Below are 24,447 nucleotides of genomic sequence, written 5' to 3'. Positions count from 1 at the left end.
CCTGACCAGTGAATCCTTCCAATTTAAGCTGCAAGACTTCCTGTCACTCGCTCTGCTCTGCCACTGCTGCCCTGCTTCAGACCTACACTCACACTGTCAGCACCACAACATGGATGATGGACCTCCCCGGCATCATGAGGGCTCAAGCTTTGGGGTTCAATGGACTGTTTTTATTTTCAAGATATTGTCTCAACATTCTTCAATTTTCTGCATGTATAATAAATCTACATGGAGTGATGAGGCTTGAGCCTTAATGCGAAACACAATGCTCAGCTGCTGCAGCACATTAAAACATTTCAAATCAGTACAATGTGAGTTGTCTGACTGAGATGTATCTCAAATCTCTGTAATTCAGCTGTTAATTGAGAGTTTCATTAGCCACTGAATGGTAAATGCTTTGCTACTCATACTATAGGTAGCACACATACAGTTGTGCTCAAAAGTTTACATACCCTGGCAGAATTTGTGATTTCTTTGACCATTTTTCAGAGAATATGAATGTTAGGAGAATTTTTTTTTTCACTCATGGTTAGTGGTTGGGTGAAGCAACATTTTTATCAAACAACTGTGATTACTCTTTTTATATCATAATGACAACAGAAACTACACAAGAAACCATAAATTATGCCAGGGTATGTAAACTTATGAGCACAACTGTATATGCAGCACTGACTGTGATGCCCCTGTTTGTGACTGTCTGTGTAGTGAAGCAGTTTACAGAGCCAAACTCTGTTAACCAAAGCAGCACACCAAGACTGGATCATCAACAAGCTGAATGTAACTCCTGCAGCTGAAAAAAGGCAGACAAAAATCATTTGTGGACTACACAACTGCAAAGTGTAACAGCTGAATAGCTGCAGTAAAACTTTTCATGTGATTGAGTTGCCATATTAATTTATAATGAAGCAAATTATGCAAGCATAATAGTATCCAATTAAAATAAAATACCGGACAAGTAATAAAACTTATTAAAACTTAGACATTATGTTCATAACAATATATTACAATGACAGAGGATGATTATGGATCATGGTTTCAAAAAAGAAGTTCCTAGTTTCAAGAAAAATGTGTCAGCAGTGAGAGCTTACAATCTTTACACCTCCTGCACAATATATACTTAGAATTAGGGATGGGCATTTCAATCCAAAATACTATTTGATAATCATTAGCATCTATTCTACGATTATTCGAATAATGTATAATAATAGAGACAAAATTATTATCATTAAGGATGTATGAAGCACCTAACCTGGTTTTGAGACTGCTTGCAGTAGCATGCTTGTATGTATTCATAATGCTCCACACTGTGCTAATATTCTCTGCATTAATCCCGTCATTCAAATGGCCTCCACAACATTTACATCCATCTTATTATCCTAATTAATTAGTCCAATAACAACAGGGTCAGTTTATTTTCCTGTGAACAATTACGTTGTAATGATGATGTGGGAACACGTAATGATGGGTAATAAGTGAAGCGAGAAATCCACAGGGGGGTCACACAAAGTCAAAGATGAGGTGATAGAGACAGAGGGGTGAGAGGAGAGTGACAGGGAGGAGGAAGGTGAGGGAGAGGAAGCAGCAGTTGATGCACTTATTAACAGACAAAGCAGCTACCTGAAGAGGAGATGAGTTTCCAGCTGATTGACGGCTCTGGTTTACCGCTGGCCTGGCACATCAGGGTGACGTTGGCGCCTTCATTTACGATGATATTTCTCGACAGGTTGATGATTTTCGGTGGAACTGTGAAAGCAAATGAAAAATGTGTAAATTGATAAAAAGGGTGAAGAGAAAAGAAGAACTCTACTGAATCCCACTCAGTTCAATGGCTGTGAAAAAAAAAATCACATGAAAACAATTATTCAGAATTTCTTTTTCTGCTACAATTTGAAGACAGAAGCCTTTGTGACCAACATGTTTCAATGAGTTTAGCAGACAATTATCAGCTAAGTCCAAAGGCTTGTTCCGAAATGAGTATTTTACAAAACATAATTACAAACATAAGTTATTTCAATATGTAAATGAACCTTAAAATGTTTCAGATGACATTTACGACATGCAAGTCGTGACAGTTTGTCACAAAAAGCATATCAGAGAAGATGTTCCTGATTCTGATGTCATATTTTCAATGAAAAATTATCAATCCAAATTCCAATCGAACAGCATTGTAACAGTGGTTGTTTGCATTGTTTTGCAAACTATTCATAGAGACAGAAATGTAGTCACTGGCTCCCTATCAAGATCTGTATTAATGGAGGGCAGATTTCAAGGTAAACTGCTGATTATTTTGGATTTGTCAGGTGAATGTGGTGTGTATTAATTCCACTGAGACTTTTTTATTCGTAAAAAGACAAAAACACTTGATTAGTTTTGAGTTTTTACATTTTCTGGTTGTGTTTAATCAACAAAAGTCCAAATATATGAAGCTTTCTGTAAAACATTCTAAAAATTCTTAAAAAAAAAGCCGAAGGAAAACACTGGAAACAAAGATACACGAGGATAGAGAAACACGGTGAACACAAGGAAGAATTACAATGCTCCAACACAGGACAGGGGAGACAGAGAAACTAACTACACAGAGTAATTAACACAGGTGTGGACACAGGTGAAACTAATGAGTGCAATCAAAAAAGGAAGAAAACACAAGGGCAGGAATTAAAACTAAACTAGAAACACAGGGATCAAGAACTACAAAATAAAACAGGAAACACAAAAGACTAGACTAAAACACTAATAGAGAACCCAGACAAGGAGGAAACAAGGCATGAAACACAAGGAAAAAACTAAACTAAAGATCAACTCAGGACACATTGTTTTCATTCAGACCAGATCATAATGTAAACAATATTGATACGAAAAGTGTAAGATTCAACATATTTTGAGTTTAATCTGCAGTTTTAACCTACTTGATAGGGAAGGAGGGATGTTTACATAAGTCTGTAGAAATGGTCAAATTTTATAAATTAGACTGCAGGCAAGATAACTCATCATCTCTTGCAGAGCATGCTGACTATTCAACCTTACCCTAGTGATGTTGCATATTCCACATTTGCTGAGCATGTGATTCCAGTTGTTGAATAATAAGTTGTAGGAATATTTCAGTTATTCCAGGAAAAATAAACTTTTTATCCTTCCGTTAAAAACAGATTATATTTCAGATAACATGCTGAAATAAAATGGCACCTCTGCTTTACAACTTACTCAGAGAAAACAATAAACATAAAAGGGATTCCATTTGTAGGAGCTGCTCTCTTGGTATCTGTTTCTACATCAGTGCCCTCTGGGAAGTGTTCAGGTGTAAACACGGCCAACACCTTCAGTGTGCTGCTCACGTGTAACAGAGCTGATGGAGAGCTAGCTAAAGAGTTTCAGGAGCTTGTTCCTCTGGGCAAAGGTTTGCAGCAAAACTAGCTCTGTTTTGGCATTCTGCTGCACACATTAAAATGTCCATGCCCCATTAAATGTGAAGAATTGGTTGCTAGTGTTTGTAATGTGAAGAGGTGGAATTACTCACAATTTAGCAATGCAGTTATTTGTCAAGAAAAAAAGTGCCAAACATTAATTTCTGAAACAATCCTTGCTCCTCTCTCACTGACAAAGACAAAGCAGCTTCTATTGAATAATGCAGGCACTTCACTCAAGCACCCAAAGATATGAACAAAACAGATTTGTTTTAAAGCGTGTAAACTCAATATTATCTTCTGCAGCACGCAAATCAATAAAGGGAAATTATGTTTATGGAAATGGAGTTACTGTCATATTTAATTCACTCTGCTTTGTGAGAGCAATTTTTAATCCCCTCTGGAAAATGAAGCTTTTTGTTACAGAGCTTTGCATCAAACAAACAGAGACAGTAATGTATGTTCTTCCAAGTGATAATAACATCCATACAAAGGGCGGGAATCTCTGGGATAGACTGACTCTACCGCAAAGTAACGTATGTAAGCGTCTTTTTCAACCAAAGGTCATGTGGGGATGAAAAATGATTCAGAGGGCATGACTGTTATTCTGACATCCAACAACTGACAAACATGCTCAAAATGGAAGATGTATTGTGTTTGTGCTCTAAGAGCTGCGTTAATGTAAATGGTTGAAGTTTGAATTTGAAGTTTTTATTTTATAATTGTGTCATATACAATAATATGCCCAGCCCGCATGGGCTCACAAGACACCATACATTTGTGCAGTCCAGGGTCAGAGTGCCCAACATAATCATTCATTGTAAGGAAACTGAGCAAGAAAATTACAACAGAATTAAAAATAAAAATAAAAATGAATATTACTTAAAAAGACTATCTTGTCTTCATTTCCAGGCTTTTGAGACAAAATTAGGGAGTTTAAACACATCAGAATTAAACAACTATTCTAGTTTTTGCACATCTGTCCAACACAATATTTCAGGCTTTTAACAGGCAATTTCTTGAAACAATATCTCTCTGAGGTAATCATAGTTTGTACAGTGCAAAAGAACTTCATTCGAATCACACAACTCACAGAGTCTGTTTTCTTGTGGGATATTTTTGAATCGACCAACCTCAATGGCCAGAGGAAGAATACCAGATCTTAACTGTGCAATCAAAGATATTTTGCTTCTCGATAAAAAAAAGACGTTATATAATTCAAGGATGAAATTCTGCTTGATTTTTTTTTCAACATTTTCAAACTATTTTACTTCATATTTCAACAACAGCTTATCTTTCACAGAGTTAACAATACAGCAACAATACTGGGGTTGGAGCAAATCTATGAACCCCCAGAAAACACCTAATAGTTCTATTTTGTATAACATCTACATTTTTTTTTGAGTCTTTTACACCCCACCCCTGTGGCATAGTTCAAAGTTGGAGACACACATGTATCATACAGTTTAGTTTAGGTCTCTTAACAGCCAAATTATTTAATGGGTACCAGTCTTGTGGGCTGCAAAAGCAGTCCTCTAAATGGACTGAGGTCCTCTGAGAACAAACCATTCTCACTATATGAGAGTGACAGTGTCAGTGTACAGAAAGGGGGTTACAAGTTGGGAACATTCAGTAACCAAAAATATGTTTCCATGGGGGAAAAAAAACTGCTTCATTTCGGGGTTCATCATTTTAGCATCTGAGCCAAAAAGAGAAGTATTTTCCAAAGCATTGCACACATGAAATCCAGCACTGAGGAAAAGGGAAAAAAAATCTATTTCAGTTCTAAACTTTATAGAACAGTTTAAAAGGAGTGCAGAGAGCATTGTCTCGAACAAGCAAAGAACAGATCTGTAATAAAAAGCACTTTGTTCACAAAAAGTATTATAAACTCCACTGAGAGTGCTGCTCCAAGGTGAACAGAGGAGGTTACATTCAGACGTGAAGACTTGCATACATGGATAACAGCCTTTGTTTTAAAAGACCACACAAAGGAATACCTGAATTGCTCTAATAATAGGATCAAAGAGCGACAAAATCCAGAAAGAAAGCACCTACATCTTTTGCAAGGACAGTCAACAGGGATTCAAATGCTCTGTACAGTACAACATAATGAAGTCTGAAGTGACTGAAAAAAAAAATATGGTTAATCTTTTAACCTTTCTCTTCTTATTTCACCCACATACATTTCACAGTATTTCATTTATTTTTTAACCTTGGCCTTTTTAAAAAAAAACTTTTTTCTTGTTTTTTTGTAATTGATTTGTTCAAAAACTTTTGAGATTGTTCCACTCGTTACAAGAAACTTCAGAGACATGTTTCTTTTGGCTGCAACATAATCTATAAACTATCACTAAATATGATGTATACGAAACACTGTCTTGTTGGAAACGTATAAAATAATAACAAATATGAAAGTGGAAATACCAAAAACTTTTTGGGATGAAATTTGTTTGGTGTATTTGCCTGCCGGGTGTATTGTTATCTTGAAGGTCCGGCTGCTGACTGAAGCAATGAACTGAATTATCTAATAAAAAACCCCAACTCAAACTCAAACTAGTTTGATAACCCACCAAACATATACAAATAAAATACTGTTTGTCCCCTTTAACACATCGAAACAGAGCACAAAAGAAAGTGTTGGAATAGTTTTTTTTTTTAAATTTCCTGCTTCCTAAATTGACCTTTATTGACCTAGTTACTTATTGGATACACAGAAAGCTCCACTAAATTAGAAATGCTATTTCACAGAAAAACAAACACATAATAAAAAAAAACCTTGAACTTATTTTTATCTTCTTTTTTAGCCACTCATCCTCTGGTGTTCATTTCTTTTGCAAGCTGACACTGTGTCGCAGGTTACCTCAAACACATAGTCTTTTTGTGTTAAGAGAAATCATGCAAAATATCAACAGAGGAAATAATATCTACTTAATTGTGCAGTTTCTCAAAAACTTTAGGAATTAACACTATCTTACTAGCAGTTGTAGATTTAAATATTATATTCATCCAGATAATTATATTGTTAGTTTATTTGAACCAATTAATATTCAAATAGTAACAGTGTAACAATATGAATAATTCCTTCACTGTATTTTAAATTCATTATGTAACTGGAGGAATGTCCTCATTTACCTTCTCCTAGTATGCTAATGACGAATGTGTCAAATTCCCCAGTTTCTTGCTCTTTCTTGCTATTTTTAAGTGAGACAAGACGCAGTTTGGTGTGTGTTTGAATGTCAACGGATGGAGACTTTGATCAGCATAAATATCCCCCAAAAGTTGAATGTTGTATGTTAGTCTATGACACAGTGGTGTACTTACAATGGGAACACCCCCCCACTCCCCTTGGAGCATCCCCCCTCCAGTGTACCCATGTAAAAATGCCACAGAAGTGTCCTCTGGGGTAACTTTGTTGTGGACAAAACATTAAAATGCCGTCGTATTGGTGTCCTTTCATTAAATAGACAAGATGAAGTGCAATATACTGGTGACTTGACCTGATTATGTTTTGTTTTTATGCAAGGTTTGTAGGTTTGTAGTTAAAAGTATGTGTTGATTCAGTCAACATTATTCCGTCATTGGATTATGTACATATGCTAGACTACATTACTTGTCTGTGAAGGTACTCAGTCACCCAGGTCATGGTAATTCAAAGCTTGATCCAAAAAGGCAACTGGACTCCTTCGAAAATCTTCTTCAACTCTGACCAGACTGGGGAAGGAGCCAGAAAATATAACCCTCTAAACAGTCATGATGTGCGAAAGTCATATGGGGTCTTTAGTAGATTTGGTGACTCACTTCCTGACAGTCGTTCAGGTCATCATTCGTCTGTGGGTCAGCAATATGTTACTGTTTTTAGATTACAGATCTTTCAGCATTGGGACGCAAGATAAACACCAATGAGAAAAGTCTTCTCCAGTCCCTATCTCATACTCTTTATCTCACTTTTACTTCTTATTAATATGTTTTCAGTAATAGTTTTCACCCTTCTTTAATAGTCAATTCTTCTTTTTGTTTGATTTTTATGTTTTTGTATTGTGATCGTCTCTTAGTCTGATGTTTGTGTAATACCAGATAAGTTTGATATATTAATGTTCTCCAACACTACTTTTTTCCCTTTTTTTAAATGTTCTGTTTAATATCCAGCACTTGTAAGCTTTTCGCACACTTTCAAAGAAAGACAAGGAAAAAAAATCAGATCAAATACATGAGCTTCATGCACAAAGTAGCATTCTTTTTTTTAAAAATCAATTTTGCATGAATATTCACCAGAATGCAGGGAATTGAGTGTTAGAAGCTCAAATTGTTGTTGCTTTTTAAAACATTTTTACCACTGCCTTTTTAATAGGATCCAACCATGCGGGCCATAAGAACATTTTGCTGTTAATAATGAATCCACCTCAAATCACAGGTTAGGCTGAAGCTGCATAAACAAGTATAACTTAAGATATACCAGTTAGCTATAATTCAGGGTACCTGGGGCAACACAAAGTCTTATGTAAGACATCACGTTTTCTGTTGATTGCAGGCCTCTCAAAGTGTGAAAGTCAGATTCGTCATAGCATCCTGCCTCCCTGCCAAGAAATCATGACCATGTGGTGACAATACTTTTAATGGCAAAATCCCAACATTCACATCAACAGACACACACACGCGAGGTATATCCCTGCCGTGTGTTTGATGTCAGGCAGTGAAAGCAACATCAGGGCCCTTATGTACTCTAGACTTTGTATTGGGAGTTTTCCATAACTCTTAAAAAAATGTGTGTCTTATAGAATATGACTGTAGAGTTAAATGTGAACAACATAAGGATGGACATTGAAGGGAAAAAATATATGTCAGTGGAAGCATCTAGTTGCGTTGTTTGTTGAATATGAAATAATGTGGATTCGCTGATTTTGCTTAAATGTAAAAACACTTCATATATATAAACAAATACAACATATATAGTGAGGGTTTCTGTTTATTCATGCTTGTCTCAAGGTAACTAATGGCATGTTGGTGTGTTTTTAGGGTGAAATTGGAATTTGGTCAACATGAAGACCTGCAGAGGAGAATGGCTTATTAAAAAAATTAAATCACATGGACGAGGTTATGTGTCAACAGTAACGGAAATCTAAGTTACAATAACATCATGCAAACAGCTGTCAGGGGAATTTGCTATCAGCATTTGATTGGGTGCACAATGCATGCTGGGATACCTGGGGACATAGACTAAGCAGGTGGCACATCTCAAAGTGGTGAAATATCGCAGTAGCCAGCTGTTCACATCACAATCCTAACAAGCACTTTATGTACATCCTTAAAAAGCACAATCACAAAGAGCAGGGGCAGAAATTTAATCACAGGCAATTAAACTCCAGCAGCAAAGCAATGAAGGGAAATCTAGGCAAAATGAAATTATGTGCTCACTTTCTACCAGAACCCTGGTAGTTACGTCCTTACTTTAATTTCAGCATGTGATGCCACCTTTCTGCTTTGTGTTACACTACCGTTCAAAAGTTTGGGGTCACCCAGACAATTTTGTGTTTTTCATTAAAACTCACACTTTTATGTATCAAATGAGTTGCAAAATGAAAAGAAAATATAGTCAAGACATTGAGAATGTTAGAAATGATGATTTTTAGTTGAAATAATAATTTTGTCCTTCAAACTTTGCTTTCATCAAAGAATGCTCCCTTTGCAGCAATTACAGCATTGCAGACCTTTGGCATTCTAGCTGTTAAGTTGTTGAGGGAATCTGAAGACATTTCATTGCACACTTCCTGAAGCACCTCCCACAAGTTGGATTGGCTTGATGGGCACTTCTTGCGTACCATACGGTGAAGCTGCTCCCACAACAGCTCAATGGGGTTGAGATCTGGTGACTGCACTGTCCACTCCATTACAGACAGAATACCAGCTGCCTGCTTCTTCCCTAAATAGTTCTTGCATAATCTGGAAGTGTGCTTTGGGTCATTGTCCTGTTGTAGGAGGAAATTGGCTCCAATCAAGCGCTGTCCACAGGGTATGGCATGGCATTGCAAAATTGAGTAATAGCCTTCATTATTCAAAATCCCTTTTATCTTTTACAAATCTTCCACTTTACCTGCACCAAAGCAGCCTCAGACCATCACATTACCTCCACCATGCTTAACAGATTGCGTCAGGCACTCTTCCAACATCTTTTCACTTGTTCTGCATCTCACTAATCTTCTTCTGTGTGATCCAAACACCTGAAACTTCGATTTGTTTGTCCATAACACTTTTTTCCAATCTTCCTCTGTCCAATGTCAGTGTTCTTTTGTCCATATTAATCGTTTCCTTTTATTGGCCAGTCTCAGATATGGCCTTTTCTTTGCCACTCTGCCTAGAAGGCCAGCATCCCGGAGTCACCTCTTCACTGTAGACGTTGACACTGGCGTTTTGCGGGTACCATTTAATAAAGCTGCCAGTTCAGGACCTGTCAGGTGTCTATTTCTCAAACTAGAGACTCTACTGTACTTGTCTTATTGTTCAGTTGTGCACCAGGGCCACCCACTTCTCTTTCTACTCTGGTTAGAGCCTGTTTGTGCTGTTCTCTGAAGGGAGTAGTACACATCGTTGTAGGAAATGTTCAGTTTCTTGGAAATTTCTCGCATGGAATAGCCTTCATTTCTAAGAACAAGAATAGACTGTGGAGTTTCATATGAAAGTTCTCTTTTTCTGGCCATTCTGAGAGTATAATCGAACCCACAAATGTGATGCTCCAGATACTCAACTAGCTCAAAGAAAGGCCAGTTTTATAGCTTCTCTAACCAGCAAAAACTTTTTCAGCTGTGCTAACGTAACTGCACAAGGGTTTTCAAGATGCTTCTAATCATCCATTAGCTTTCTAACGCGATTAGCAAACACAATGTACCATTAGAACACTGGAGTGATGGTTGCTGGAAATGAGCCTCTATACACCTTTGTAGATATTCCATTAAAAAACAGACGTTTGCAGCTAGAATAGTCATTTACAGCATTAACAATGTATAGAGTGTATTTCTGATTAATCTAATGTTATCTTCATTGAAAAAAACAGTGCTTTTCTTTCAAAAATAAGGACATTTCTAAGTGACCCCAAACTTTTGAATGGCAGTGTATGTCTAAAAGGTAAACTGTGTGGAACATCGATGTAGCCTTAAAGCTGATTTACTCTGCTTCAAAATGCAATCAGTGTTTTGATGGAGTTTAGAGAGCGATTTGATGAGGCTTAGTGTGCCACTCTTGCTCTAGAAAAGTTAGGTGTCACTTGGATGAAGACAGTCGCCTCACTGTCCCAGGGAGCAACTTTCGGGTGATCATTTTTAATGCCTGATATCATCATCCAGCAACTGTCCCAAAGATTCACCAGCTTAAATGGAACTGTGAACATATTTGAGTCAATTCAACCCAACACACTGCTGCAAGCACGAGATGAGGAGTTACGCAGAGCTGCCTGGTGCAGCAATCATTCTCCAATTTAAAACTAACTAAAAAACCCTTGATGAGCACGATGGGACAGAATAGATTAGAGTGGACATGTCATGTTATTTATTGAGAATGACAGATCAAAGAAAATGGACATATAGTGCATCGTGGACAAGTCCGCGGAGCTTAAGGCTCGTCCAAACAGTGGTGAGTAGGCCTAGTTCATATTGTTTTTTTGTTTGTATGTGAACATGTGTGACGCTGTGCCAATTTGACTAAACTTTATAGCTGTTGATACAGTGACCTACTGTGCCCTCATTATATGAAAAAGTTAAAGTGGGTGTCAGAATGATGCGGTCGCTATCCGTGGTGCTGAACTGCTTTGAATTTGTGTTGTTTTATTATTATTATTATTATTTTGTTCTCTTGGTTTGATTGACTAAAAAATGTAGTAATGCTTGTAAGCCCAGCTTTTGCGGGCATGTTGTAAAGCGATGTTATGATGAGCTTTACAGTGACCGCAGCCATGTGTGCGTAACGCTGTGCCAGTTTGCACCTGCCTTTCAAACGTGCTAAATATAGACGCAAATACAGCGTGCGCTATCTGCTTCAGGTTTGATAGATCACATTGCGTGTGCTAAATGATTACATTTGCATCTCCTCCTCCCAGTATTTTGCGCGTTCTGATGATCTACATGTATTCTGCATATTCATGAATGATTTGCGAGTGCTATTTTGCTCATTTGAAAGACGCAATCCCATTTGCTCCCGGTTAGTACATCAGCTTTGCGCGCGCTATCAAGTTTGCACGTGTTTTTATACACGCAAACCTTTAGTAGATCGGGCCCTTAGTGTTATTCCTTCCACCATCAGGGAAAAAGTTTGCATTTTGTGCTAGAATTGTGTATTTACAATCAGTGGCGGCTGGCCAATAGGGGCGCTAGGGTGCCGCCCCACCACCCACCACAAGACATTAAAAAACAAAAAAACTAAACAAAAAAAACAAAAAAATTAAATAATAAAATAATATTCTGAACTGTATGTATATATATTTTAAAATGAGCAAGATTAATATTGTATAGTTAAATAATTATTAGCAAAGCTGTTTCGTTCATCTGTGTTGTCTGATTGGTGACGTATGTTCCCCATGGGTTTTCCCCATAGACTGGTTTTCCCCGGTTTTCCTCCGGGGCGCAGAAATCTTTGGCCATAGACTCTCGTTAAAAGTTGTACATGCGCAGTAGCTCCTCTTCAATACAAGAGATAGGGCCATGTCGGGGCGCACCTTCCCTGCGCCCAGAGCTGAATGCAGCTTGATTTACATACCACCACCCTCCTGTCATGGGGCCGACGTCACAGCCGTCTGTCATCAAGCGCGGCTGATTGACAGCTCGAGCCGTGGGAGTAGGAGACGATCGGACAGAGACGCAAAATGGAGGGAGAGAAAGTAAATAACTCAGTGAAGTCACTCAAAACATCACCTTTTGAGAGGAGAACATATCAGGAGAAGCTCCACGTGAAAGAGCGCGGACCTGATCAGCCGAACATCAACATTAATCATCAGTCCAAAGACAGAGGGAGACAATACACCCGGTCTTTTTCCAGGACCTGGTTTAGCAACAAGGCTAACTACATGCAGTGATGCTAATGCGTTAGTCTGCTTTCCCTGCCTCCTTTTCCAAACATCAGGATCTGACCCAGCATGGATTAAGACAGGTATTACTGATTTAAAGAACTTTTCAGAAAAGTTAAACTGGCAGGAATAGTAATGCTATTATTTGACAGATTATTTGTTAACAAGCATTATACACAGTGTAACAGCGCCCTCTGCTGGCGAGCATGTAATATCATTACTACACACACATTAATTGGTGATACATGAATAATATCTACACCTCTTTAAATAAGTACTGAGACAATGATTAGCTTACACAGCTTATACAAATGGTAAACACAAATCTTATTAATCAATGATCTACTGTAGCTATTTAGCCTACTGCACCAGTGTCAGCATGAATACTACAGTCACGAGACACCATCACCATGGTCACTTATCTATTACAGGTGATGCAGCAAGACAATCAAATGAATCTTGCTGAATCTGAGAGGTGCTTCTCAACACTGCAGAGAATCAAGACCTTCCTCAGGAACACAATGTCACAGGATTGTCTCAATGCATTGGCCATGCTCTCTATGGAGAAGAAACTTGTCAAAAGCATCCCGGACTTTAACCATAGAGTCATTGAGAAATTTATTTCTCTCAAGGAAAGAAGAGCAAAATTTATGAACAAAAGTTAGAACAGTACATGACATTACAATGTTGCTTTTGCTGTTTTCGTGTATGTAAATACACTGGTGTGATACCCTAGACATTTACCAAAAAGCAAGCAAACATGTACTATTTTGGAGTTATAGCCCCCCCTGGAGAAAACTCCACCAGCCGCCACTGTTTACAATCTTAACTCAAGTTAAAATCATGTTTTATAAAAGAGTTAAAACATACCAGTAAGATTAAGATTCTGTAGATTTGGTTTGAAAGTTATTTTCTTGTTTTAGATCAAATCAAGCATTCATGACTAGCTTGATTTAATTATGCTACTTTTATAACTAAGAGATTATTACCTTTGTGTGCTTTTGAAGATAAATTCATGTTAATTTAGAAATATATTGTGTTGTATCACATCAAAAGGTTATTTTGAATTTAATTAATAGTTAAACCAATCTGTTTGATTTTAATAATGTTTCAAAAGCAGTTAGTGTCAAGGAGCATATTCAGATTATGATCAGTATAAAAGCCCAAACCGAATTAAAATACTTCATATGAAAAACCTCAATCTTAACAAATTTTGTTTGTTAAATCAAGTTTTAAATCAATTAAATTAAAATCTCATGAAAACAGTGTTTCTGATTTTCTTTTGGTTGTGTTCTTTCTTCACATGCACAAACATTATGTATATTTTTTCATCAACAGCTTTTGTCTTGGGAGGGGGCGACAAGAGTTAGGTTATGTGTCGCCAGGTAGCGGTACCACAAAAGCTTTTGTGAGCTTGTGTCCTCCTCCTCCTTACAGTCAGTAGGAGTACGGGTTGGTTGATATAAAGCTGTTGCTTGAATAAGAGCTGTAACTACTCCACAAAAGAGACAGTGGATAGCCATCATCAGGACGGAGAGCTGATCATACTGCAAAGTGTACTTAAGCCTGGACCAGAGTAAGAAGTGAGGCTGAATAACATCTCGTGCGTATGCCACAGCTGTTCAGATTACATTTGTAGGTGCATGTAGACTCCAGACCTGATTAAATCATACGCCATGTAATAACTTGAACTGGTAATGTTTTCGACTTCCACCAGATCTGTGTCCGGTCAGTCTTTGACCCGCTGCGGTCTGGCTCCATGCTCCCCCCGTCCGTCAACACTCAACGGTTGCGTTTTCGGAACGCAGCACAGAGCAGGACCACCGGACAGCTGGAGTCATGTGACTGAGGTTTTCCACGGCAATCACTGAATCAAGTATTATACTGCTCCGCTTCCTGATCAATGTTGTTCTTGATGACTCCAAGCCTCAAAATGACATTTTGTTGTCATAGTTAAGTTAAAAACGATCTAATGATAACACGGAGTGTTTTATTCTGAAAATCAACCGGATGTTTTAATTATGTTTTGGTGCCTGACTTCTTGTCCCGCTCCATCCGCTCTGTGCGTGTTGATGCGTCATACTACGGCATCCGTCAAAAATAGAAGTCTTGCGTATCTGATCCGTTGCGTTCCAACCTGCCGGCTAAGAGATGCAGCTGGAACACAACGGAGTGGATCCAGTGGGAGTTAACAGATTGACTAGAAAAGAAACCTATCAGATACGGTGCCATGACGGATCGGTGGAATTTGGCTGTCAGAATGAAGAAACATTGTCCATGTAACAAGACTAATGCTAATGTGACAACGGCAGAAAACTGGGCAGTGACTTATTTTTGATGTCACTGGCCTCAAGCTGTGAGTCTAGACCCTCAGAGGAAGCTTTCTGGGTGTTTCCCAACGAAAGAATGATTAAAGTGAGATAGCTGTGATAAAGTGTTGATGTCTAATGGAGCGCTGCCATCGCAAATAATTTCCAAATTAATGCTTACTGCACAATTCAAATCGAACCCCTTTTGTAGTTTCACTCAAGCATCTCATATCATCTCACCATCATTCATTCTGTTACCTCCAAGTCATTTAACATTAGCTTTATTATCATTGTTTCCATTCTTCACTATGCTTTTCCCCATTATCATTGCTCATCTACTCACTGATTGTTATTTATTTGTAATACACATTCACATAAAATGCCAAGTATTTTGTTTGTGTCATTCTGTCTGGAGTTGAACAGACCCCCGACGGAGGATTCACTAACTTTGATAAAGAGATTGATTATTAATAAACATGAAGTTGTTCATAAGTTCCTCCTTGATATTTGGAGGTGCACGGTGCCCCATTTTCTATATGAGGCATGGGACAAAATATATAAAAAAAACACTACAATTGACTCTGCTTGGGGCTCTGAGCCAGTAGAAGCTTGGTACTACAATTATTTGCACTCATACAGTGGTCTCAGTTTGTACTATTGGAGGCTACTGCTTGGTTTAAATACACACTAAGCTGCTTGAATAATGGCCAGTGTGGAGACAGGAGATAAATACAGTTCACTCAAACAACTCATGTTACATTGGTTGAAACTTTACTGCACCAGCAGAACATTGTTTTATGCATCTTGGCTCTTACCATCCATGAGGAGTGTTCAGATAATGTTGGAGCCTGCTGGTGGATGCTGGGGAGGAGGTGGGGCTGAAAGTTTAACCACAGGTGCAGGACAGCAGCAGCAGAGTCGGGGGAGTGAACGGTAATTTTAAATCTTAAATAGACTGCCAACTTGGGAGCGTACATTCATGAAGTAATCGAGAAAGTGTTGCATGTCTAATTTAAAATCAGTGCAGCTCAAGTTGCTTGCTTGAACCATCTCAGAGGAATTGCTCCATTAGGAGCCACCATTGATGCATCCAGTGTTTGAATTGGACTATCAGACAAAGTTCAACTTGCAAAACAAACAGAGGCTATCTGCAGGGAAAGCAGTATTATACTTTGAGGATTCATTCACTAATAAATTAAATGATTTTTAATGTTAGACACATTTTTAGAGCCTAGTTCAACACGTGTGTTCTTTGTTAATTGCTTAATCAATTTCTAAGTTTGAATAACAATGAATTAAACAGAAGCTAATTCTGACTTATAACAAAAAGTCTTCCAGAAACATCTCTAGATGTTGCAGGTTATCGGGGAACAAAAATGATGGCTGTATAAGACTGCAGTGATTATCCTTGATGCCTCAGACTTATTCAGTTTTCTTGAATAAAAGCAGTTTTCCGCCTTTCTTTTATTTTTGTCACTGACAGATCTCTCCCAGCTTTTTGTCATTTCCATTTCAAAGAAACAAGGACGCATCTCTTTTTTGACATCTCAGGATAATCAACTTAGAGCGTATGAATAGAGTGTCACCGGTGCTTCAACTTGTTTTAGTCACATCAGACTTGTTTGTAAGACAAAAATCTATGAATAATTTATTTCTGCTTAATCCTCGTTTACCCTTCATGAATGACAAAAGCATAATGCGATCGTGCCAGTGCTGCTTCATTTAGCGGCAGTGCAAGAGGCCAAGGCTGAAACTCTGTTTGTGAAACAACAGCAACAAAAGGTTGAGTCTCAGATTTATTCAGTACAAGCAGTATGGGTGCAAACATCTTCAGCAGCTACTGCTGAAAATGCTGATTAAAAAACATTGTGAATAAAGTGGAATCCTTTTAAACTATTGTTTGCTTCAAAATTTAGTAAATATCAGAAACTTGTACATCATAGGCCAAATATTAAACCGCTGAAGAATTCCAAAATCGAGCAGACTCAAACAAAGAAAATAATGCTTTGGTTGGGGTTTCTTAAAATTACCAAAATTATGTGTTGAAGCTGAGGTTGATGGCTTAGCTTGCATTCTGGTTCTCTGGCTGGTTTTCCAACAAAGAGGCCGAGCTGACCAGGATCCCTAGCAGGTATTACAACAACTATTGCCAAAAAACAACAACAAAACCAACCCTCTGAGTCTTTCCCTCTACTGAAAAACAAGGCAAGTGTGGTAGAGGAAAAAATCTTTATCTTATATCTTATTTCATAAATGTTCTTTTCATCAACATCAACCTGAAAACAAGACCCACATGTCATACAATGCAGTTGTGTCAATGACAGTTATTCAATAGAAAATGAGTAATCTGATGTTTTAATTGGATTTTGGACACATTTAGTCCTTGTTATTTATATATAAGCTAATTTATGTTTCATATTTACCCTTGGTCTTTAACAACACTGGGAGCTTCTGGTGGATTATCAAACATTAGAGTATGGTGGTGCAAATGATTATTTCTTTTTCGTCTGTGGTGATGAAATATTTGTTATAGACTGTCATGTGTGAATGTGCAGTACTGCCTCTCTTTAGATTACACACACAAACCCTCACATGTGGTGAGGATGAAGTGAGCTTTACAAATGAAAAAGCTAAAGAGAAAATGAATCCACAGAAGGTGAAACTGTCAAACTATGTTTCATCAGATGTTAACATTTTCAAGCAAATTAAATGAACTCACAGCTAAACTTCAGCCTGCTCATCACTTCTGACAATTTAATACAACTTCAAACTCCACAGGTAAACTATACAGTGCTTTGACCATGCAGACCAAGTACGTTAGTATCGACCAAAGACATTTCGAAAGTAATCTTATCTGCTATCAGACAACACACTCCAACTTTTGAATAACAGAAGCACTGGCACTTACAGTTTTCCTCTTCAAGTAATTCTCATATCTATATTTTATCAAAACACTCTGTTGAGGATGAGGTCAACTCGTCACAGTGTTCAGTTTTCACTAAATAAACTCCTGCAGGGCTTTGCAAGCATGTCTAGGATCAGGGCTGACAACATGAACAGGAACACAAAGCTCTCCCTCACAAAGAGCTTCAGTCACCCGCTGTAAACATATTCCACTGACGCACACATTTCATTTACTGTCAAACAGAAAATGTTACAGCACAAGGTCTCTGTCAATTCTTCATGAGGATTCATGTAACAAAAGCTTGCATTGTGACACTGTGTGGTGTTGCAGTACTCAACATCTGTGTTGGTCTCGAGACCGGTCTGAAGACCACTTTTTAAAGATCTTGGTCTCGTAAAACACGGAAAACGCCCATTTGTAAATCCCCCCATAACTTCAACTCATTCATAATTTGATATTTCTCCTCCTTGTTATGGTTGAACCTTCCATGTATTGCAGTCTAAGTGAGTGGCACACACGCTGCACACAAGCAGGAGTGGATGGAGATAACAGGAGGAGAGGCCGTGTGCACGCCTGGGTGGGGAGATGTCAACAAACTCCTCTGTAGTTAAACTGGTTTTCCAAAACCATCAGGAGCTTATCTGTAAATCTACATGCAAACTATAAAACTCGGCAGTGTGCAAAATCTGCAGTGAACAGCTCACAGAAGCGGCTGAGACTACATTAAACCTTGAAAGCTGCAGACAGGTAAGCTAACGTTAACTGTAAATTATGTTAGCAAAGCTAGCGTTGTGTCAGACGTCTTCTTAAACTCCCTGATACAGAGAGATGAAATATTACCCATGCACAGGCCACATATTTTATATAGAAGGATATACTTGCCAACTTTTAATGTACTTGGCTTTGAAGTGCTAAGCTAGTTTGCATCATGTTTTGTTGTGTCTCTTTTAACAAAGATCTTTTGTGTGCATAAGACACCGCAATAACTCTAATCTGAGAATGCGTTCTTCTCATTTCTTGTCTAAAATACCATTACACTCATCAACTGAATAATCCCAATAAATATCATATTTCAATGTATAAAAATTGTAAATAAGCATGTATCGTTTAAAAAGAGAGAAAAAAAGTACAATAAAAGTCAAAGTATGTAGCTGCCAAGAGATGAAGGAAAATGTAGTTTCTTGAATAAAGACTAATTTCAAGAAATTTAAGACAAAAGCTGCTTGCTGGGAAGGCAGCATTTTACACATTCCAACCAATTTAGGCTTTATTTATGCGTTTTAAAAATTAATTAATTAATTTATCTTATGCATTATGGTGTTTTGACGACTAAAGTGCAGAGACCTTGTTTGTTGATGTCATTTCTATTCAAAAGCAAACTTAAATTGAAAAAAGAGAACGCTTTTATTTCAGTCTCATGAGGTTTTTTCATTCATTGATGGTCTCGATCTCACCCTTCACCAAATGTCTCGGTCTAGTCTTGGTTTCAGTACACTCTGGTCTCAGTCTTGTCTTGGTCTCTGGCGCTGTGGTCCTGACTGAAACAGTATAACAGCATCAGCCAGCTCAGCAGCTTTTGTATTTACACCGACAGGTACCTACAGATAACTCTGTTAGGAGTTTTGCACTGAACAGAGGTATCAGTCTCACTGCTTGTCCGGTGTCCACTAATGTTTCAGCTGGATGAGGAGTTCAAATATGAGCTCAAATCCCCCTTTAACAAGACGCAAACTTGGGTTGTGTGCAAAGAATAAAGCCTTATCAGCTTCCTGTCTGATTCTGACCACTGACCTCTCAGAGGGCAGTAAACTTTAAGAGTAGTTTCCTGCAGGTATTGATTGAATATTGCATATCAGCACTGCCTCATTGTTTACTATACCATTGTGACAAACAGAGCAGTGTGGACACTGCCTTGATTTTTTGCCTGCAGGATTAATGTGTGCACTGCTGCTGGGATGAAAGTATCCATAGATGCACTGGACAAACATCTCTCTCATTATTTCAGTGTGCAGTCCACGCAGAATGTCTTCACTGACTCACAAAAACAAACCAAAAATGGATCTCCCTCTTAGTCCTGAAAACAGCAGTGATTGACATCATTTATTTTAATGAAGCTGTCAAAGGAATTGACATTAAAGCTGCAATAATGTCAGAATTTCAGTAGAATAAAATATTACTAAGGCTTTTGATAAACTTTGAATTAGAACTGGGTCTACCAGTGAGCTACAAATGTGGGGCTGTATGAAGGGAATAGTCTGAAAGGATTTCTGTGGTGTGGATACATTAGTGGACGTAATTAGACTGACCTTTTCCAATTTCTGGTACACTCCTCATAGTTTATTTTTTATAGGCGTGTTGTGTGTGAAACAGAAATGAGATTGCATCGGATAACTAGGGATAAGTACAAAAGTTACTTGCTGTAAAATACATCAGTACACCGAGTCTGCAGTTTGCAGTGTATCCGATGAGCTCAACTGAAATGAAAGTTTTTCTCAGCAGTGTTTTGAACGATTGATTTTTTCTTTGGGGTTTCTAGGAGTAAAGTAAAAACATGTTGTATTTATTTTTAATTGTTGGCTGTTGGGTTCATTTGGGGTGTTGTGATGGTAGGAAGTCATGTTTTTGTCCTTTTAAATGATTCAGGGTGCTTTCAGATGTGTGAGTCCCACCTTTGTGTTTGTGTAGCCTGTGGGTTTACAAGCCACTGTTTTTTTTTCTAGTTATTTATTTGAACATTTCTCTTCAGTTCTGTTTGGTGTTGAGGGGTCAAGCACATTGTTTTTTTATTGCTTTTCCCATGTTTAAAAGAAAATGAACTTGTCCTTTACCAAATAATGTTGGACTTTGGTGAATTCAGTCTGAACTTTCAAGAATATTAAATTCCTCTCTTATCCCTTCTTCTGCTACTTTGTCCCTGACACATAGATAGATAGATAGATAGATAGATAGATAGATAGATAGATAGATAGATAGATAGATAGATAGATAGATAGATAGATAGATAGATAGATAGATATTAAATTTTACCGCAGTATTGGTAAACATTCTGGAAAAATTATAATTTCCGTTAGCTTGCTTAGTCGGTTCTCTGGAATCCATAGCCATGGTAGCGCTATAATAGCAATGGAATCAGAGGAACTTTTTTTGACATAATTTCAAAATCAATAAAATAATCCTTAAAACAGTAATTAGATTAGATTAGATTAGATTAGATATACTTCATTGATTCCCGGATGGGCGAAATTATTTGCTGTTCCAACAGCTTACAACACAGGACAGGGGAATACAACAATGTACTAACATAATAATACTAATAATAAAAGTAATAATAATAATAATAATAATAATAATAATAATAATAATAATAATGATACAAATTTAAAAATAGAATACAAATAAAGTGAAATAAAAGCGAGAAAAAGTATCATTATGTTTGTGACTTTAGTCAATAGACAGGTAATGAATGGGATGCTGCAAAGTTAGATATAATAACCATTGCTTCAACAACATCTATTTTTCTTATTTAATTAATTATCTATTTATTCATGGTATTTATCTTTTTTTTTTATTTGAACTGCTGTTTTATTTTGCTTTCTAACCTTACGTATTTTATCAGTTTTAATGCATTTATTTTATTAAATTTTTAAGTATTTTCACCATCTTCTTTATTGTTTTGTATTTTACTATTTTTTGTCTCTGTTCTTTGCACTTTGGGCTGCATGCTTGTATGTATGAAAAGTGCTATATGATAAAGTTGAGTTGTGATGCCAAATATAATCCATTCAGGGGGAGACTAAGACATCAAGCTACTTAGCATAACAGCTAACTATACTTCATCCCTTACAACACATATTTTGAAGCTCCTTCACCCGGACTTGACTGAGGGTTGTAATGGCATGTCTACAGAACACAATCAAATACACTATCTATCTCTTCAACATGTCTAGCTTAATGGTATTAACATTCATCATAAAGTGAAATTTTTTTTGTCCTGATTTAGTTGAAGATATTAAAATTCATCATGAAAGACACCCGCAGTGTTCAGTCTTTAAGTTTTTAGTGAAGGTGCTTAAAATGGGTAGATTCATTAAAATACTGAACTACATTCATGGCAAAAATAACTGTTCATAAATATTTGTCCCAACAGAAAACTAGGTCATTAAAATCTAACTGGCTCATGTGGTAACATACCCCTAGATACGCTCAGTGGATTTAACTATAACTGGCCTATTATTAGTAAGGGATAAACATTTTGACAAAAGGTTTTCAGCTAAGGAAAGAAGTTCATACAGCTCCTAAATGAATATGGCATTCATTTTTACTGAGGCACTACTGGATGGGTCATTGGGTCAAAAGTATTTCATCCTCCAGGGTCTTGACGTTCTTTTTTTGTTGATATCGCTGCTACTACTTTAATAGTTTTCAAACATCTTGCCCTGGACTTATGTTTTAGCTAAACAACACATGGGAAACAGTCATCCTCAAGATCTGCGGCGGAAATAACTTTTCAAAAGCAAACACTCTCTCCGTTCCAGTAAACAAGTGTTTTGATAAACAAGCTTTCTGTGTGGGCTGTACACAGAGAAGCTGTTTCAGAGAATCCTGAAGGCTTCTTTTCTGCAGCACCTGCCAGAAAACTGGAGGACTGAAAGATGGGCTTCAGTCAGGTGGCAAATTCTTTAATTCCCTGTGTTGTTTGGTGGAGCGGCAGCAGCAGCAGCTCATACAGTAACCCCACATATTGCATTGTGGCCTCAACTGTTCAAGTATTCCTCAGCTGCCTCATTCAACCCACTTTTCTCCAGCTTTTGCAGTCACCAAGGAAACCGTGAGTGAAAGTGTTCCTCAAGTTTGGTTCCAACTTTCCACATTTTTACATCAGTGTTAAAATATATGTCAGCACATGGCGGTTGTAGCCTTCAACTTCTGTCAGCTGAACAAGCAGTGTTGTGAGTAAGGTGAGTAACACCATGTCTGTAACTAGAAGTGTATCTTGAGTCACTCCATTCAAACAGTCGACTTGATTTTTAATCACCACCAGCTCCACAATCTGTGAGCCATGAAGGACTAAACAGACTGACTGCAAGGTATGCTGTTGAAGACATGCTTCCCATACCAACTGATGAGTTTGCAACTATCAAAGAGCTAACACTGATGAGATCAGAGGTAAGGGACATTAGGAAGAGGGTTGATGCAAAAATAAGTAATGCTGAAGTTACATCCTTTTGTAACTTTTGACTTTCAGAATGTTTGTAATTCAACTGAAAACAAGAAGCCTGGTTCATCCACTCCCCTGATGTTCAGAGAAGCCAGAAAATAAGAATGAACCAAATCATCAGTGAAGTCTGTCTGACTGAAAGATTGCAGATTCTTTCATTTGTTGTTTCCTCTACAAACTGCTGACAAAGAGAGCGGATGTCATACTGTGCACTGCATGCAGAGGTATACTACAGGGCTGTTTTACAAAGTCAGACAGTGCAGTGGGAAAAGGCAGCATAGCAGTGAAAAATTCACAGATATAGCATACACTGTGTCAGACTCACTTTTTAATGGCTAAAGTAGGTATTTCAGGTCAGGTCTGCAGTGGTAGCTAGCTTAGCCTCCAAGTAGGAGGTCTGGCTGACTCCTGGGTAGTGCTGACTATTATCTACTGTTTGACCTACAATTATTATTGACAAGTAACACATACAACCACACTTCTATGACTCCATTGACCCTTAACAAACACGCAATGAGGAGGAGAGAATGAGCTGACTTGTGATTGGTTGGCGACCAATCAAAAGTTGTGTCTTACAATTAAATTACTACAATAATAACATGAAGGGCATTTTGTCCAAATTAGAAGCTATTCTCTTAGGTCTATGTGTCATTGCCTCTCAAGAAAGGGAGGGGGGAAGAGGCAATTGAGTATAAAATATGATTATTTTATATCATATCGTCCAAAGCTGTATGAGTCAGTGTAATAATTGGCATATGGAATTTGGAGTTATGGCCTAAATGTTCTTTTAGGACATGTTAACACAACATCCGTGGCACAAATTGGACTAAGAACAGAAAGGTTAAAACATTAACATTTTTGGTACATATAAGCTCTTACAAGTGCCAAATATAAGCCAAAGTTATATTTTAGGAGTCGGGTGACAAAAGCATAGGAAGAGAAGTGCAGAACACATACTGAGATCTTTTGATTTTCACAGTGAAAACCATAATTTACATCAGATAACTTATTGTTTTCAGGCATTCTTCCAGGGACTAACTGCTACTGCTGGAGAGCCACCAAGACCCTCTGATCAAATATTCTCCAAGAAAGGGAGGAGAGCCAGATCTATATAATGAGCTCTCTTTAGGACCACAAACAAGTGCTCATTTCCATCAGACAACTTTGCATCACTGTGCTTAAGAAGCCCGTTTCTCTGATCATGTCATTAGAGCTGTTGGTTAATTTAGAAGGCTGTTACAGCAAAACGAGTGGTGGCAGACTAGAGGAGCCCGCTATAAGTGCAATCCATTTATCAGAGTGCTTATTGTTACATGCCACTTTTACCAAAGTGCAAATCTGTCCATCAGTCCGAGCTTGAACACATTCACAAACTGATTGCTTTGCCTTTATAAGCAATGTGCACTTCAGTGTGTGGCTCGAGGACACTTCAACATGTGGACTGCTGGAGCTGGGAATCAATCATCAGAATCAATCAACGCAACCCACTCTCCCTCTGAGCCACAGATTCCCAAACTGTATTTTAGTATAGAGCACTGACGACAAAACAAAACACAACAAATACA

General features: G+C 37.7%; 1 protein-coding gene across 5 annotated transcripts in view; it reads right to left on the bottom strand.

The window, feature by feature from the left end:
- Nucleotides 1-24,447, bottom strand: part of ntm (neurotrimin) — a 645,049-nt gene that overhangs the window by 25,534 nt on the left and 595,068 nt on the right. For all 5 annotated transcript variants that reach the window (XM_034684314.1, XM_034684311.1, XM_034684313.1 and 2 more), the window contains one exon: nt 1,618-1,743. In XM_034684314.1, coding sequence (XP_034540205.1) covers nt 1,618-1,743 — 126 coding nt within the window. The remainder of the gene's footprint in view (nt 1-1,617; nt 1,744-24,447) is intronic.

This window comes from Notolabrus celidotus, chromosome 5 (assembly GCF_009762535.1).
Source record: "Notolabrus celidotus isolate fNotCel1 chromosome 5, fNotCel1.pri, whole genome shotgun sequence".
Lineage (NCBI taxonomy): Eukaryota > Metazoa > Chordata > Actinopteri > Labriformes > Labridae > Notolabrus > Notolabrus celidotus.
This window is presented reverse-complemented; position numbering and strand designations above follow the sequence as displayed.